Source organism: Phasianus colchicus, chromosome 36, assembly GCF_987193195.1.
Source record: "Phasianus colchicus chromosome 36, bPhaCol1.hap1.1, whole genome shotgun sequence".
In the NCBI taxonomy this organism is placed as follows: Eukaryota; Metazoa; Chordata; class Aves; order Galliformes; family Phasianidae; genus Phasianus; species Phasianus colchicus.
The window spans coordinates 2,695,848-2,711,341 of record NC_143471.1 but is presented as its reverse complement, the minus strand read 5'-3'; the positions used below and the strand labels follow the sequence as shown (position 1 = coordinate 2,711,341).

Sequence of the window (15,494 nt, the reverse complement as noted above, 5' to 3'; positions counted from 1 at the left end):
AGAACTGGGACGGGAATGGGGGGCACTGGGGTGGGGGATTTGGGGGTATTGGGGTGGGAAGTGGGGAAAGGGGGGGTCTCCGTTCCCCAAATGTGGGTCCCCATGTATCCCTATGGTCTCCCCATGTATCCCTATGGGTTCCCCATGTATCCCTATGGGTCCCCATGTATCCCTATGGTCCCCCATGTATCCCTATGGGTTCCCCATGTATCCCTATGGTCCCCATGAATCCCTATGGTTGCCCATGTATCCCTATGGGTCCCCATGTATCCCTACGGTTCCCCATGTATCCCTATGGTCCCCCATGTATCCCTATGGGTCTCCCCATGTATCCCTATGGGTCTCCCATGTATCCCTATGAGCCCCCATGTATCCCTATGGTCCCCATGTATCCCTATGAGTCCCCCATGTATTGCTATGGGGAACCCATATATCTGTATGGTCCCCATGAATCCCTATGAGCCCCCATGTATCCCTATGGTTCTCTCCATGTGTCCCTATGGTCCCCCATGTATCCCTATAGGGAACCCATATATCCGTATGGTCCCCCATGAATCCCTATGGGTTCCCCATGTATCCCTATGGTCCCCATGTATCCCTATGGTCCCCATGTATCCCTATGGTCCCCATGTATCCCCATGGGTTCCCCATGTATCCCTATGGTCCCCATGTATCCCTATGAGTCCCCATGTATCCCTATGGGTCTCCCATGTATCCCCATGGGTTCCCCATGTATCCCTACGGTTCCCCATGTATCCCCATGGGTTCCCCATGTATCCCTATGGGTCCCCATGTATCCCTATGAGCCCCCATGTATCCCGATGGTTCTCTCCATGTGTCCCTATGGTCCCCATGTATCCCTATGGGTCCCCATGTATCCCTATGAGCCCCCATGTATCCCTATGGTTCTCTCCATGTGTCCCTATGGTCCCCCATGTATCCCTATAGGGAACCCATTTATCCGTATGGTCCCCCATGAATCCCTATGGGTTCCCCATGTATCCCTATGGTCCCCATGTATCCCTACGGTTCCCCATGTATCCCCATGGGTTCCCCATGTATCCCTATGTTTCTCCACCGCCTCCCTGTGCAGCCCATCCCCGTGCCTGGCCGCCTTTCTGGAAAGCAGTACTTGCTTGTGTCCGTGTTGAGGGACATTAAAGGGCGCTGCCCCTTTAAGAGGCGTGGTGAAAAGAACTGAGGGGGCGTGGCCCACTTAAAGAGGCGGGGCCAAAGGGATGAGAGACCAAAAGGGGGCGTGGCCAGAACAGAACATGTGCCAGAAGGGGGCGTGGCCAATGGGGTTGGGGGTGGTGCCGCAAAGGGGGCGTGGTCAAAAAGAATGAAGCCCAAAGGGGGGCGTGGCCAGAACAGAACGTGGCCAAAAGGGGGCTTGGAGCTAAAGGGGGCGTGGCCAATAGTGGGCGTGGCCAATGGGGTTGGGGGTGGTGCCGCAAAGGGGGCGTGGTCAAAAAGAATGAAGCCGAGACGGGGGTGTGGACAAATGGGGGACGTAGCCAATAGGGATGCGTGTCCAAAAGGGGGGCGTGGAGCTAAAGGGGGCGTGGCCAATAGTGGGCGTGACCAATGGGGTTGGGGTGGTGCCGCAAAGGGGGCGTGGTCAAAAGGGATGAAACAAAGGGGGTGTGAACAAAGGGGAAGCGTAGCCAATAGGGTTGCGTGACCAAAAGGTGGGCGTGGCCAGAACAGAAAGTGGCCAAATGGGGGCGTGGCCAGTAGTGGGCGTGGTCAGTGGGGTTGCGGTGGTGACGCAAAGGGGGCGTGGTCAAAAGGGATGCGAGGCCGTGTGGGGGCGTGGTCAAAATCACATTGGCCAATGGGGTGTGTGGTCAAAGGGGGGCGTGGTCAAAAAGAATGAAGCCCAAAGGGGGGTGTGGATAAACGGGGGGGGGCGTGGCCAATAGGGATGCGAGGCCAAATGGGGGCGTGGCCAAAACAAACATGGCCAAAGGGGCTCGAACCTAAAGGGGGCGTGGCCAACAGTGGGCGTGGCCAATGGGGCTGGGGCGGTGCCGCAAAGGGGGCGTGGTCAAAAGGGATGAAGCCGAAAGGGGGTGTGGACAAATGGGGGACGTAGCCAATAGGGATGCGAGGCCAAGAGGGGGCGTGGCCAAAAGGCCAAATTCCCGTGGGGGGGGGGGGGGGGGTCCTCCTTTATTAACATGGGGGGGTCCAATTTTCTATTTCCATATCGGGGGGGGGTCCCCATTTATTTATTCATTTATTTACATAGGTGGGGGGGGGCGTTCCCCCATTTAATTCCCATTTTGGGGGGGGTCCTCCTTTATTAACAAGAGAGGAGGGGGGGTCCGATTTTCTTTCCATATTGGGGGGGGGTCCCCCCCTCTTTAATTCCCATTTTGGGGGGGGGGGTCCTCCTTTATTAACATGGGGGGGGGTTCCAATTTTCTTATTTCCATATCGGGGGGGGGTCCCCATTTATTTATTCATTTATTTACATAGGTGGGGGGGGGGGGGCGTTCCCCCATTTAATTCCCATTTTGGGGGGGGGTCCCCTTTTATTAACAAGAGAGGAGGGGGGGTCCGATTTTCTTTCCATATTGGGGGGGGTCCCCATTTATTTATTTACATAGATGGGGGGGGGGGCGTTCCCCCATTTAATTCCCATTTTGGGGGGGGGGTCCATCAACCATCTTCCCCCCCCCTCAGCGGCTGCAGTTCGGTGCCTCCCTTTCCCTCCCCCCCCCCTCCCAGCAATGGATGCGGGGGGGTCCCGAGGGGGGGGTGATGAAGATGATGATGATGGGGGGGGGGCAGACCTTCGTCGTCCCCCCCCTCGAAGGGTCTCCCTCTGGTTTCGGGTAACAGAAGGAAAGCGAAGAGCCACGAAGCTGCCAACATGGCGGCGAAAAGGACGAAAACCAGCGGGCCCAGGGCGTGCTGTTGGGGGGGGGGGTAATTAGTTAATAATAATAATAACGCCCCCTGATCCCACTCTAATCCCATTTAATCCCACCATAATCCCACCATAATCCCATCTAATCCCATCATAATCCCCCTAATCCCACCATAATCCCACCTCATTCCATCTAATCCCACCATAATCCCACCTAATCCCATCTAATCCCACCATAATCCCATCTAATCCCATCATAATCCCCCTAATCCCACCATAATCCCACCATAATCCCACCTAATCCCATCTAATCCCATCTAATCCCCTTAATCCCACCATAATCCCACCTAATCCCATCTAATCCCACCATAATCTCACCTAATCCCACCTAATCCCACCATAATCCCATCTAATCCCATCATAATCCCCCTAATCCCACCATAATCCCACCTAATCCCATCTAATGCCACCATAATCCCCCCTAATCCCACCATAATCCCATCTAATCCCACCTAATCCCATCTAATCCCATCATAATCCCCCTAATCCCACCATAATCCCACCTAATCCCATCTAATCCCATCATAATCCCATCTAATCCCACCATAATCCCGTCTAATCCCACCATAATCCCACCTAATCCCATCTAATCCCACTTAATCCCATCTAATCCCACCCTAATCCCATACCTGCAGCCCAGGGAAGGCCATCCCTACCACAAAGTTCCTGGCGCAGATCCCCCATAACCACATTTCCCCCCTAATCCCACCCTAATCCCATCTAATCCCACCCTAATCCCATCTAATCCCACCCTAATCCCCCCTAGCCCCCCCTAATCCCACCCTAATCCCATCTAATCCCACCATAATCCCCCCTAATCCCATACCTGCAGCCCAGGGAAGGCCATTCCCACTACAAAGTTCCTGGTGCAGATCCCCCATAACCACATTTCCCCCATAATCCTCTCATAACCCCCCGTAATCCCACCCTAATCCCACTCTAATCCCCCATAATCCCACCCTAATCCCATCTAATCCCAGCCTAATCCCCCCTAATCCCCCCTAATCCGCCCTAATCCCATACCTGCAGCCCAGGGAAGGCCATCCCCACCACAAAGTTCCTGGCGCAGATCCCCCATAACCACATTTCCCCCCTAATCCCACCCTAATCCCATCTAATCCCACCATAATCCCCCCTAATCCCACTCTAATCCCACCATAATCCCCCTTTATCCCATCTAATCCTATCTAACCCCACCATAATCCCCCTAATCCCCCCTAATCCCATACCTGCAGGCCAGGGAAGGCCATCCCCACCGTGAAGTTCCTGGCGCAGATCCCCCATAACCACATTTCCCCCATAATCCTCTCAGAACCCCCCGTAATCCCACTCTACTCCCCCCTAATCCCCTCTAATCCCCCCTAATCCCCCCTAATCCCATACCTGCAGCCCAGGGAAGGCCATCCCTACCACAAAGTTCCTGGCGCAGATCCCCCATAACCACATTTCCCCCATAATCCTCTCATAACCCCCCGTAATCCCACCCTAATCCCACTCTAATCCCCCATAATCCCACCCTAATCCCATCTAATCCCACCCTAATCCCCCCTAATCCCCCCTAATCCGCCCTAATCCCATACCTGCAGCCCAGGGAAGGCCATCCCCACTACAAAGTTCCTGGCGCAGATCCCCCATAACCACATTTCCCCCCTAATCCCACCCTAATCCCATCTAATCCCATCTAATCCCACCCTAATCCCCCCTAATCCCTCTTAATCCCCCCTAATCCCCCCTAATCCCCCCCTAATCCCATACCTGCAGCCCAGGGAAGGCCATCCCCACCACAAAGTTCCTGGTACAGATCCCCCATAACCACATTTCCCCCCTAATCCTCCCATAAACCCCCCTAATCCGACCCTAATCCCAACATAATCCCTCCTAATCCCCTCTAATCCCCCCTAATCCCATACCTGCAGCCCAGGGAAGTCCATCCCCACCGTGAAGTTCCTGGCACAGATCCCCCATAACCACATTTCCCCCCTAATCCCACTCTAATCCCACCATAATCCCCCTTTATCCCATCTAATCCTATCTAACCCCACTCTAATCCCACCCTAATCCCCCCTAATCCCATACCTGCAGGCCAGGGAAGGCCATCCCCACCGTGAAGTTCCTGGCGCAGATCCCCCATAACCGCATTTCCCCCATAATCCTCTCATAACCCACCCTAATCCCACCCTAATCCCCTCTAATCCCCCCTAATCCCCCCTAATCCCATACCTGCAGCCCAGGGAAGGCCATCCCCACTACAAAGTTCCTGGCGCAGATCCCCCATAACCACATTTCCCCCATAATCCTCTCATAACCCCCCGTAATCCCACCCTAATCCCACCCTAATCCCCCATAATCCCACCCTAATCCCATCTAATCCCACCCTAATCCCCTCTAATCCCACCCTAATCCCCCCTAATCCCATACCTGCAGCCCAGGGAAGGCCATCCCCACCACGAAATTCCCTGCCCAGTTGGCAGCTCCAGCCAAGGCCACGGCTGCGGGTCGGGGTCCCTGCGGGAAGAGCTCGGCCGCCAGGAACCACGGGATTGGGCCGGGGCCCAACTCAAAGAAGGTGACAAAGAGGAAAACTCCCAGCAGGCTGACAGCGCCTGCGCCCGGGGAGTCCTGCAAGTACGGGATTAGGTGGGATTATGGCAGTTTTAGGTGGGATTATGGCGATATTTGGTGGGATTATGGCAGTTTTAGGTGGGATTATGGCAGTTTTAGGCGGGATTATGGCGATATTAGGCGGGATTACGGCAATATTAGGTGGCATTATGGCGATATTAGGTGGGATTATGGTGATATTTGGTGGGATTATGGCAGTTTTAGGTGGGATTATGGCAGTTTTAGGTGGGATTATGGCAGTTTTAGGTGGGATTATGGCGATATTAGGTGGGATTATGGCGATATTTGGTGGGATTATGGGGGATTAGGGGAGATTATGGGGCTGTAGGGGCTTGAGGGGTGTGGGATTCTGGCAGTATAGAGGTGGGGCAGCTATGGGTCGCTATGGGGTTCTATGAGTCGCTATGGGGCAGCTATGGGGTTCTATGGGGCGCTATGGGGCACTATGGGGCGCTATGGGTAGCTATGGGGCAGCTATGGGGTTCTATGGGGCGCTATGGGGCAGCTATGTGTTGCTATGCGTCGCTATGGGTCACTATGGGGCGCTATGGGGTGCTATGGGGCAGCTATGGGGCGCTATGGGGTGCTATGGGGCGCTATGGGGCGCTATGGGTCGCTATGGGGCGCTATGGGGCGCTATGGGGCGTTATGGGTCTCTATGGGGCAGCTATGGGTCGCTATGGGGCAGCTATGGGGCTCTATGGGGCGCTATGGGGCGCTATGGAGCAGCTATGGGGTTCTATGGGGCGCTATGGGGCGCTATGGGGCAGCTATGGGTCGCTATGTGTCGCTATGGAGCAGCTATGGGTCGCTATGGGGCGCTATGGGTTGCTATGGGGCGCTATGGGTCGCTATGGGGCAGCTATGGGTCGCTATGGGGCAGCTATGGGGCGCTATGGGGCGCTATGGGGCAGCTATGGGGTTCTATGGGGCGCTATGGGGCTCTATGGGTCGCTATGGGGCAGCTATGGGGCGCTATGGGTCGCTATGGGGCAGCTATGGGGCTCTATGGGTCACTATGGGGCAGCTATGGGGTTCTATGTGTTGCTATGGGGCAGCTATGGGGCTCTATGGGTCGCTGTGGGTCGCTATGGGGCAGCTATAGGGCGCTATGTGTCGCTATGGAGCAGCTATGGGTCGCTATGGGGCAGCTATGGGTCGCTATGTGTCGCTATGGAGCAGCTATGTGTCGCTATGGGGCGCTATGGGTTGCTATGGGGTAGCTATGTGTCGCTATGGGGCGCTATGTGTCGCTATGGGGCGCTATGGGGCAGCTATGGGGCGCTATGGGGCTCTATGGGTCGCTATGGGACTCTATGGGGCTCTATGGGTCGCTGTGTGGCAGCTATAGGGCGCTATGGGGCAGCTATGGGGCGCTATGGGGCGCTATGGGGCAGCTATGGGGTTCTATGGGTCGCTATGGGGCGCTATGGGGTTCTGTGGGTCGCTATGGGGCGCTATGGGGCGCTATGGGGCTCTATGGGTCGCTATGGGTCGCTATGGGGCGCTATGGGGCGCTATGGGTCGCTATGGGGTTCTATGTGTCGCTATGGGGCAGCTATGTGTCGCTATGGGGCAGCTATGGGGTGTTATGGGGCAGCTATGGGGCTCTATGTGTCGCTATGGGTCGCTATGGAGCAGCTATGGGGTTCTATGGGTCGCTATGGGGCAGCTATGGGGCTCTATGGGGCGCTATGGAGCAGCTATGGGGTTCTATGTGTCGCTATGTGTCGCTATGGGGCGCTATGGGTCGCTATGGGGCGCTATGGGGCGCTATGTGTCGCTATGGGGCGCTATGGGGCGCTATGGGGCGCTATGGGGCGCTATGGAGCAGCTATGGGGTTCTATGGGTCGCTATGGGGCGCTATGGGGCGCTATGGGGTTCTGTGGGTCGCTATGGGGCGCTATGGGGCGCTATGGGGCTCTATGGGTCGCTATGGGTCGCTATGGAGCAGCTATGGGGTTCTATGTGTCGCTATGGGGCGCTATGGGGCGCTATGGGTCGCTATGGGGCGCTATGGGGTTCTATGGGGCGCTGTGGGTCGCTATGGGGCGCTGTGGGGCGCTATGGGGCGCTATGGGGCTCTATGGGTCGCTATGGGGCGCTATGGGGCGCTATGGGGCGCTATGTGTCGCTATGGGTCGCTATGGGGCGCTATGTGTCGCTATGGGGCGCTATGTGTCGCTATGTGTCGCTATGGGGCTCTATGGGTCGCTATGGGTCGCTATGGGGCGCTATGGGGCGCTATGGGGCGCTATGTGTCGCTATGGGTCGCTATGGGTCGCTATGGGGCGCTATGGGTCGCTATGGGGCGCTATGGGGCGCTATGTGTCGCTATGTGTCGCTATGGGGCTCTATGGGTCGCTATGGGGCGCTATGGGGCGCTATGGGGCGCTATGGGTCGCTATGGGTCGCTATGGGTCGCTATGTGTCGCTATGGGTCGCTATGTGTCGCTATGGGGCGCTATGGGGCGCTATGGGGCTCTATGGGTCGCTATGGGGCGCTATGGGGCGCTATGGGGCGCTATGGGGCAGCTATAAGGCGCTATGGGTCGCTATGGGGCAGCTATGGGTCGCTATGGGGCGCTATGGGGCGCTATGGGGCGCTGTGGGGCGCTATGGGGCGCTGTGGGTCTGACCTGCAGGCGCAGGCTGACGCTGAGGCTGACGGCGCAGCCCAACATCCCCGCGATCCCCACCAGCTGCAGCGTGCGGCGACCCGAGCGCTCCACCAGGAACAGCTGCGGGGGGGGAGGGGGGGTCAGCGGGGGGCACTGGGGGGGGCTATGGGGGGGGGTCAGTGGGGGCTTGGGGGGGTTTGGGGGGGGCAATGGGGGGGTCAGTGGGGGGCTGCGGGGGTTTGGGGGGGGCAATGGGTAGCTATGGGGGATATGGGGGGGGCTATGGGGTGGGAATGGGGGGATATGGGGGCTATGGGGGATATGGGGGGGGCAATGGGGGGGCAATGGGGGGGGTCAGTGTGGGGCTGTGGGGGTTTGGGGGCGCAATGGGGGGTCAGTTGTGGGGGGTCCGGGGCGGCTATGGGGGGGGGAATGGGGGGGTCAGTGGGGGGCTATGGGGGGCTATGGGGGATATGGGGGGGGCAATGGGGGGGGTCAGTGGGGGGTTGTGGGGGTTTGGGGGGGCAATGGGGGGGTCAGTGGGGGGCTATGGGGGGGAATGGGGGGGGCTATGGGGGATATGGGGGGATATGGGGGCTATGGGGGGGGCAATGGGGGGGTCAGTGGGGGGCTATGGGGGGGAATGGGGGGGGGCGGTGTGGGGGGCTATGGGGGGGGAATGGGGTGGGAATGGGGGGGTCAGTGGGGGGCTGTGGGGGTTTGGGGGGGGCAATGGGTGGCTATGGGGGATATGGGGGGGGCTATGGGGTGGGAATGGGGGGATATGGGGGCTATGGGGGATATGGGGGGGGCAATGGGGGGGGCAATGGGGGGGGTCAGTGTGGGGCTGTGGGGGTTTGGGGGCGCAATGGGGGGGTCAGTGGGGGGCTATGGGGGGGAATGGGGGGTCAGTGTGGGGCTGTGGGGGTTTGGGGGGGCAATGGGGGGCTCAGCGGGGGGGTGGCGGGGGGGGCTATGGAGGGTCGGGGGGGACAATGGGGGGGGCATGGGGGGGTTGGGGGCTATGGGGGGGGCTATGGGGGGTCGGGGGGGGCAATGGGGGGGGAATGGGGGGATATGGGGGCTATGGGGGGGGCAATGGGGGAGGGAATTGGGGGGGCTCAGTGGGGGGCTGTGGGGGGAGGGGGGAAATGGGGGTCAGGGGGGTCTATGGGGGTTTGGGGGGGCAATGGGGGGGTCAGTGGGGGGCTGTGGGGGTTCTGGGGGGGCAATGGGGGGGTCAGCGGGGAGGCGGGGGGGCAATGGGGGATATGGGGGGGGCAATGGGGGGGGCAATGGGGGGGTCAGTGGGGGGCTGTGGGGGTTTGGGGGGGCAATGGGGTGGGAATGGGGGGATATGGGGGATATGGGGGGGCAATGGGAGGGGCAATGGGGGGGTCAGTGGGGGGCTGTGGGGGTTTGAGGGGGCAATGGGGGGGTCAGTGGGGCCTATGGGGGGGAATGAGGGGATATGGGGGCTATGGGGGGGCAATGGGGTGGGAATGGGGGGGTCAATGGGGGGCAGTTGGGGGGCTATGGGGGATATGGGGGGGGCAATGGGGAGGGCTATGGGGGGGGTTTGAGGGGGGGTTGTGGGGATTTGATGGGGGGCAATGGGGGGGTCAGTGGGGGGCAGTGGGGGGCTATGGGGGATATGGGGGGGGCAATGGGGGGGGAATGGGGGGGGCAATGGGGGGTCAGTGGGGGGCTATGGGGGGAAATGGGGGGGGAATGGGGGGTATGGGGGCTATGGGGGGGGCAATGGGGGGGGTCAGTGGGGGGCTATGGGGCGCTATGGGGGGGGCAATGGGGGGGTCAGCGGGGGGCTACGGATGGGGGAATGGGGGGGGCATTGGGGGGGCCAGTGGGGGGATGGGGGGTGGGGGGGAGGCAATGGGGGGGGCAATGGGGGGGAACGGGGGGGAGTGGGGGGGGAATGGGGGGATATGGGGGATATGGGGGGGGGCAATGGGGGGGTCAGTGGGGGGCTGTGGGGGTTTGGGGGGGGCAATGGGGGTCAGGAGTTGTATGGGGGGGCAATGGGGGGGGGATCAGTGGGGGGCAATGGGGGGAGGGGGGCCAATGGGGGCATAATGAGGATGGAGGGAGCGGTCTGAACGGAGGGGGCGTGGTCACAAAAAGGGGGGCGTGGCCAGGACAGAGGGGTCTTGTTCTGAAGGGAGGAGGCGTGGTCAGAATGGTGGGAGTGGTCAGAATGGAGGGGGCGTGGTCTGAATGGATGGGAGTGATCTGAATGGAGGGGGCGTGGCCTATGGGGGCGTGGTCAGGGCGGAGGGGGCGTGGTCACGAAACGGGGGGCGTGGTCAGGGTGAATGGGGAATTGTTAGAATGCAGGCGGAGTGGTCAGAGGGCAGGGGGCGTGGTCAATGCGGAGGGGGCGTGGTCATGAAACAGGGGGCGTGGTCAGAATGGTGGGCGTGGTGTGAATGGAGGGGGTGTGGCCTCAAGGGGGCGTGGTCAGAACGGAGGGGGCGTGGTCACGAAACGGGGGGCGTGTCCGCGGGGGTGGGGCGGGGGTCGGGGGTCTCACCGAGAGCAGCGTGGCGGCCACGTTGACCACCCCGACCCCAATGGTGGCCACGGCGGGCTGCCCCACCCCGGCGCTCTCAAAGATGGCCGTGGAGTAATAGAAGATCTGTGGGGAAAGGCCACGCCCACATCGAGCCCCCCCGAAGCCACGCCCACAAACCCGAAGCCACGCCCACAAAACCGGGGCCACGCCCACATCGAATAGGACAGGCCCAAGATCCCAAGCCACGCCCACGGCGCATAAGGCCACGCCCATAAGCCCCAAGCCACGCCCACATGCTCAGGCCACGCCCGTTCAATTAGAAGCTCCGCCTACATACCCACAAGCCACGCCCACAAGCCCCAAGCCACGCCCACACCCAACAGGACAGCTCCAAGATCCCAAGCCAAGACCACACAGCTCATAAGGCCACGCCCACACGCCCCAAGCCACGCCCACAAACTCAGACCACGGCCAACCCCCCGCTAGGCCCCGCCCACGAACCCCTAGCCACGCCCACAAGCCCCAATAGGAGAGCTCCTAGTTCCCAAGCCACGCCCACTTCGCTTATGGCCACGCCCACAACCTCAAGCCACGCCCACACCCCACTGGGCCCCGCCCATCCCTACCCCCAAAGCCACGCCCACAATCCCCAGGCCACACCCACTAACTGAAAGCCACACCCACATCAATCAAAGTTGTGTCCGAGATCCCAAGCCACGCCCACAACACTGAAGCCACGCCCACAACCGCAGGCCACGCCCACAACCCAAAGCCACGCCTACAGCCCTTAAGACCTGCCCTATGGCCTCCCCCCCATAAACCCGTGACCCCCTGACCCCGTGACCCCTTGACCCCGTGACCTTTGACCCCGTAGCGCTTTGATGCCGGAGAGCTGCTGGCTCAGCTGCAGCCCAATGGCCACCACCCCCCCCATAACCCCCCATAACCCCATGACCCCATAACAGCCGGACCCCCTGACCCCGTGACCCCGTGACCCCGTGACCCCTGACCCCGTGACCTTTGACCCCGTATACTGCACTGATAGGGGAGAGCTGCTGGCTCAGCTGCAGCCCAATGGCCACCACCCCCCCATAACCCCATGACCCCATAACCCCCTGACCCCGTGACCTCGTGACCCCTGACCCCGTGACCTTTGACCCCGTACCGCGTTGATGCCGGAGAGCTGTTGGCTCAGCTGCAGCCCAATGGCCACCACCAAGGGCTGCCTGAGGCGGGGGCTCCCCAGGAGGCGCAGCACCCCAAATCGGGGGGTGGGGCCTCGAAGCTCCGCCCCCAGCGCTTCAAGCTCCGCCTCCGCCGCCTCCGGACCCAATAGGAGAGTGAGGGCTGCGGGGAGAGGCGGGGCTATGAGGTGGGGGCCCAATAGGAGCGTGAGGGTAGAGGAGAGGGGCGGGGTTATGGGGTGGGGGACCAATAAGAGGGTGGGGGATGCTGGGAGGGGTGGGGCTATGGGGTGGGGGCCCAATAGGAGTGTGAGGATAGAGGGGAAGGGCGGGGTTATGAGATGGAGGGGCCAATAGGAGTGTGAGGACTATGGGGAGGGGCGGGATTATGGGATGGGGGGCCAATAGGAGTGTGAAGGTTGAGGGGAGGGCCGGGGTTATGAGATGGGGGGCCAATAGGAGGGTGGGGGGTGCGGTGAGGGGTGGGGCTATGGGGTGGGGGTCAATGAGTGGGGCAGTGTGTGGGGTTATGGGGCACAGCTATGGGGTGTAGGGTAATTGTGGGGTTATGGGGCACAGCTATGGGGTTATGGGGTTATGGGGCTCAGATATGGGGTATGTGGGGCAGTGTGTGGGGTTATGGGGCACAGCTGTGGGGTTATGTATGGGGTTATGGGGTGCAGATATGGGACTTGTGGGGCAGTGTGTGGGGTTATGGGACACAGCTGTGGGGTTATGGGGCGCAGATATGGGATCTGTGGGGCAGTGTGTGGGGTTATGGGGCTCAGCTATGGGATGTATGGGGTTATGGGGCGCAGATATGGGGTGTGTGGGGTTATGGGGCACAGCTATGGGATCTGTGGGGCAGTGTGTGGGGTTATGGGGCTCAGATATGGGGTATGTAGGGTAATTGTGGGGTTATGGGGCTCAGCTGTGGGGTTATGGGGTTATGGGGCTCAGCTATGGGGTGCGTGGGGTTATGGGGCCCAGATATGGGGTTGTGGGGCGCAGATATGGGATATGTAGGGTAATTGTGGGGTTATGGGGCACAGCTGTGACGACGACGACGACAGCAATGACGACAAACAGGACGACCGCGACGGTGATGAAGACGAAGATGACGACGATGGCAGGGTGGCAGGGGGGTGAGGATGAGGATGAGGAGGGTGAGGAGGAAGATGAGGGTGATGGGGGTGAGGAGAGTGATGAGGAAGATGAGGGTGATGATGAGGGTGATGAGGATGATGAGGATGATGAGGATGAGGAGGGTGATGAAGATGATGAGGATGAAGAGGGTGATGAGGATGAGGAGGGTGAGGAGGAAGATGAGGGTGATGAGGATGAGGAGGGTGATGAGGATGAGGAGGGTGAGGAGGAAGATGAGGGTGATGAGGAAGATTGAGGATGATGAAGATGGGGATGATGACAATGATGATGATGAAGACAATTAGGACAATGATGAGGATGAGGATGAAGAGAGTGATGAGGATGAGGAGGGTGAGGAGGGTGATGGGGATGATGAAGGTGACGAAGATGATGAGGGTGATGAAGATGGGGATGACGAGAACGATGATGATGAAGACAACGAGGACGACAATGATGAGGACGAGGAGGAGGATGATGAGGATGATGACGACAATGATGATAATGAGGATGAAGATGAGGATGAAGATGAAGACGAAGATGAAGGCAACAACAGTGCCAACACCGAGGCCAACAACACCGGTGGCGCTGACGACAACAGCAGTGACCACAACGACAGCGAGGGCGGCCACCACCACCACGATGAAGATGATGATGAAGGTGAGGATGATGGGGATGAATATGAGGATGATGAAGCTGATGAGGATGATGAAGATGAGGAGGAGGAGGATGACAGTGATGATGGCGACGACAACGAGGACGACAACGATGAGGACGAGGAGGAGGATGATAAGGAGGATGATGATGATGAGGAGGATGATATGATGATGAGGATGATGAGGATGACAACAGGGATGAGGATGAAGATGATGAGAATGAAGATGAGGATGATGAGGATGAAGATGAGAATGATGAGGATGATGAGGAGGAAGACGACAGTGATGATGGTGACAACAAAGAGGACGACAACGATGACGAGGAGGAGGACGATAACGAGGATGAGGATGATGAGGATGATGAGGATGAAGATGATGAGGATGAGGAGGATGACAACAAGGATGAGGATGATGATGAGGAGGATGAGGAGGATGACAAAGATGATGAGGATGAAGATGAGGATGATGAGGGTGACGATGAGGATGATGACAACGATGACGATGAAGACAATGAGGACAACAATGCTGATGACGATGAGGATGACGATAACGAGGATGATGATGATAATGACGAAGGTGAGGATGAGGAGGATGAAGATGAGGATGATGGAGATGATGAGGAAGACGACAATGATGATGGCGATGACAACGAGGACGACAACGATGAGGACGAGGAGGATGACGATAACGAGGATGATGATGACGACGACAATGATGATGATGATGATAATGATAATGAGGACGAAGATGATGATGAAGATGAAGATGAAAGCAACAACAGTGCCGACACCGAGGCCAACAACCCCGGTGGCGCTGACAACAACAGCAGTGACCACAACGACAGCGAGGGCGGCCACCACCACCACGATGAAGATGATGATGAAGGTGAGGATGAGGAAGATGACAACGATGATGAGGATGAAGATGAGGATGATGAGGATGATGAGGAGGAAGACGACAATGATGACGGCGACGACAACGAGGACGACAACAATGAGGATGATGAGGATGACGATAACGAGGATGATGATGATGAGGAGGATGATAACGATGATGATGATGATGATGATGACAACGATGATGAGGATGAAGATGAGGATGATGAGGATGACAAAGAGGACGACAATGATGAGGACGAGGAGGATGACAATAACGAGGATGATGATGATGATAATGAAGATGATGACGACGATGAAGACAAAGATGAGGACGAAGATGGGGACGAAGATGAAGATGAAGATGAAGATGAAGGCAACAACAGTGCCGACACCGAGGCCAACAACCCCAGTGGCGCTGACAACAACAGCAGTGACCACAACGACAGCGAGGGCGGCCACCACCACCACGATGAAGATGATGATGATGATGAAGGTGAGGATGAGGAGGACGACAACGATGATGAGGATGAAGATGAGGATGAGGATGAAGATGATGAGGATGATGAAGATGATGAGGAGGAAGACGACGATGATGGCGGCGACAACGAGGACGACAACGATGAGGGCGAGGAGGAGGATGATAATGAGGATGATGACGACGATGATGATGATGAGGATGAAGATGAGGATGGGGACGAAGATGAGGATGATGAGGGTGACGACGAGGATGATGACAACGATGACAATGAAGACAATGAGGACAACAGTGCTGATGACGATGAGGATGACGATAACGAGGATGATGATGACGACGATGACGATGATGAGGATGATGATGATGGTGAGGACGATAACGATGATGATGATGATGATGAAGATGAAGATGAAGGCAACAACAGTGCCGACACCGAGGCCAAC

General features: G+C 58.5%; 1 protein-coding gene across 1 annotated transcript in view; it reads right to left on the bottom strand.

Moving 5' to 3' along the window:
• Positions 1-2,603: 2,603 nt before the first annotated feature.
• The window catches only part of LOC116239353 (solute carrier family 2, facilitated glucose transporter member 4-like), a 28,305-nt gene continuing 15,414 nt past the window's right edge, over positions 2,604-15,494 (bottom strand). The window contains exons 7-11 of the mRNA XM_090129469.1: positions 11,881-12,062; positions 10,734-10,838; positions 8,201-8,302; positions 5,357-5,557; positions 2,604-2,922 (exon numbers count right to left, since the gene is read on the bottom strand). Of these exons, the coding sequence (XP_089985595.1) occupies positions 2,668-2,922; positions 5,357-5,557; positions 8,201-8,302; positions 10,734-10,838; positions 11,881-12,062 (845 nt within the window). The 3' untranslated portion in view covers positions 2,604-2,667. The remainder of the gene's footprint in view (positions 2,923-5,356; positions 5,558-8,200; positions 8,303-10,733; positions 10,839-11,880; positions 12,063-15,494) is intronic.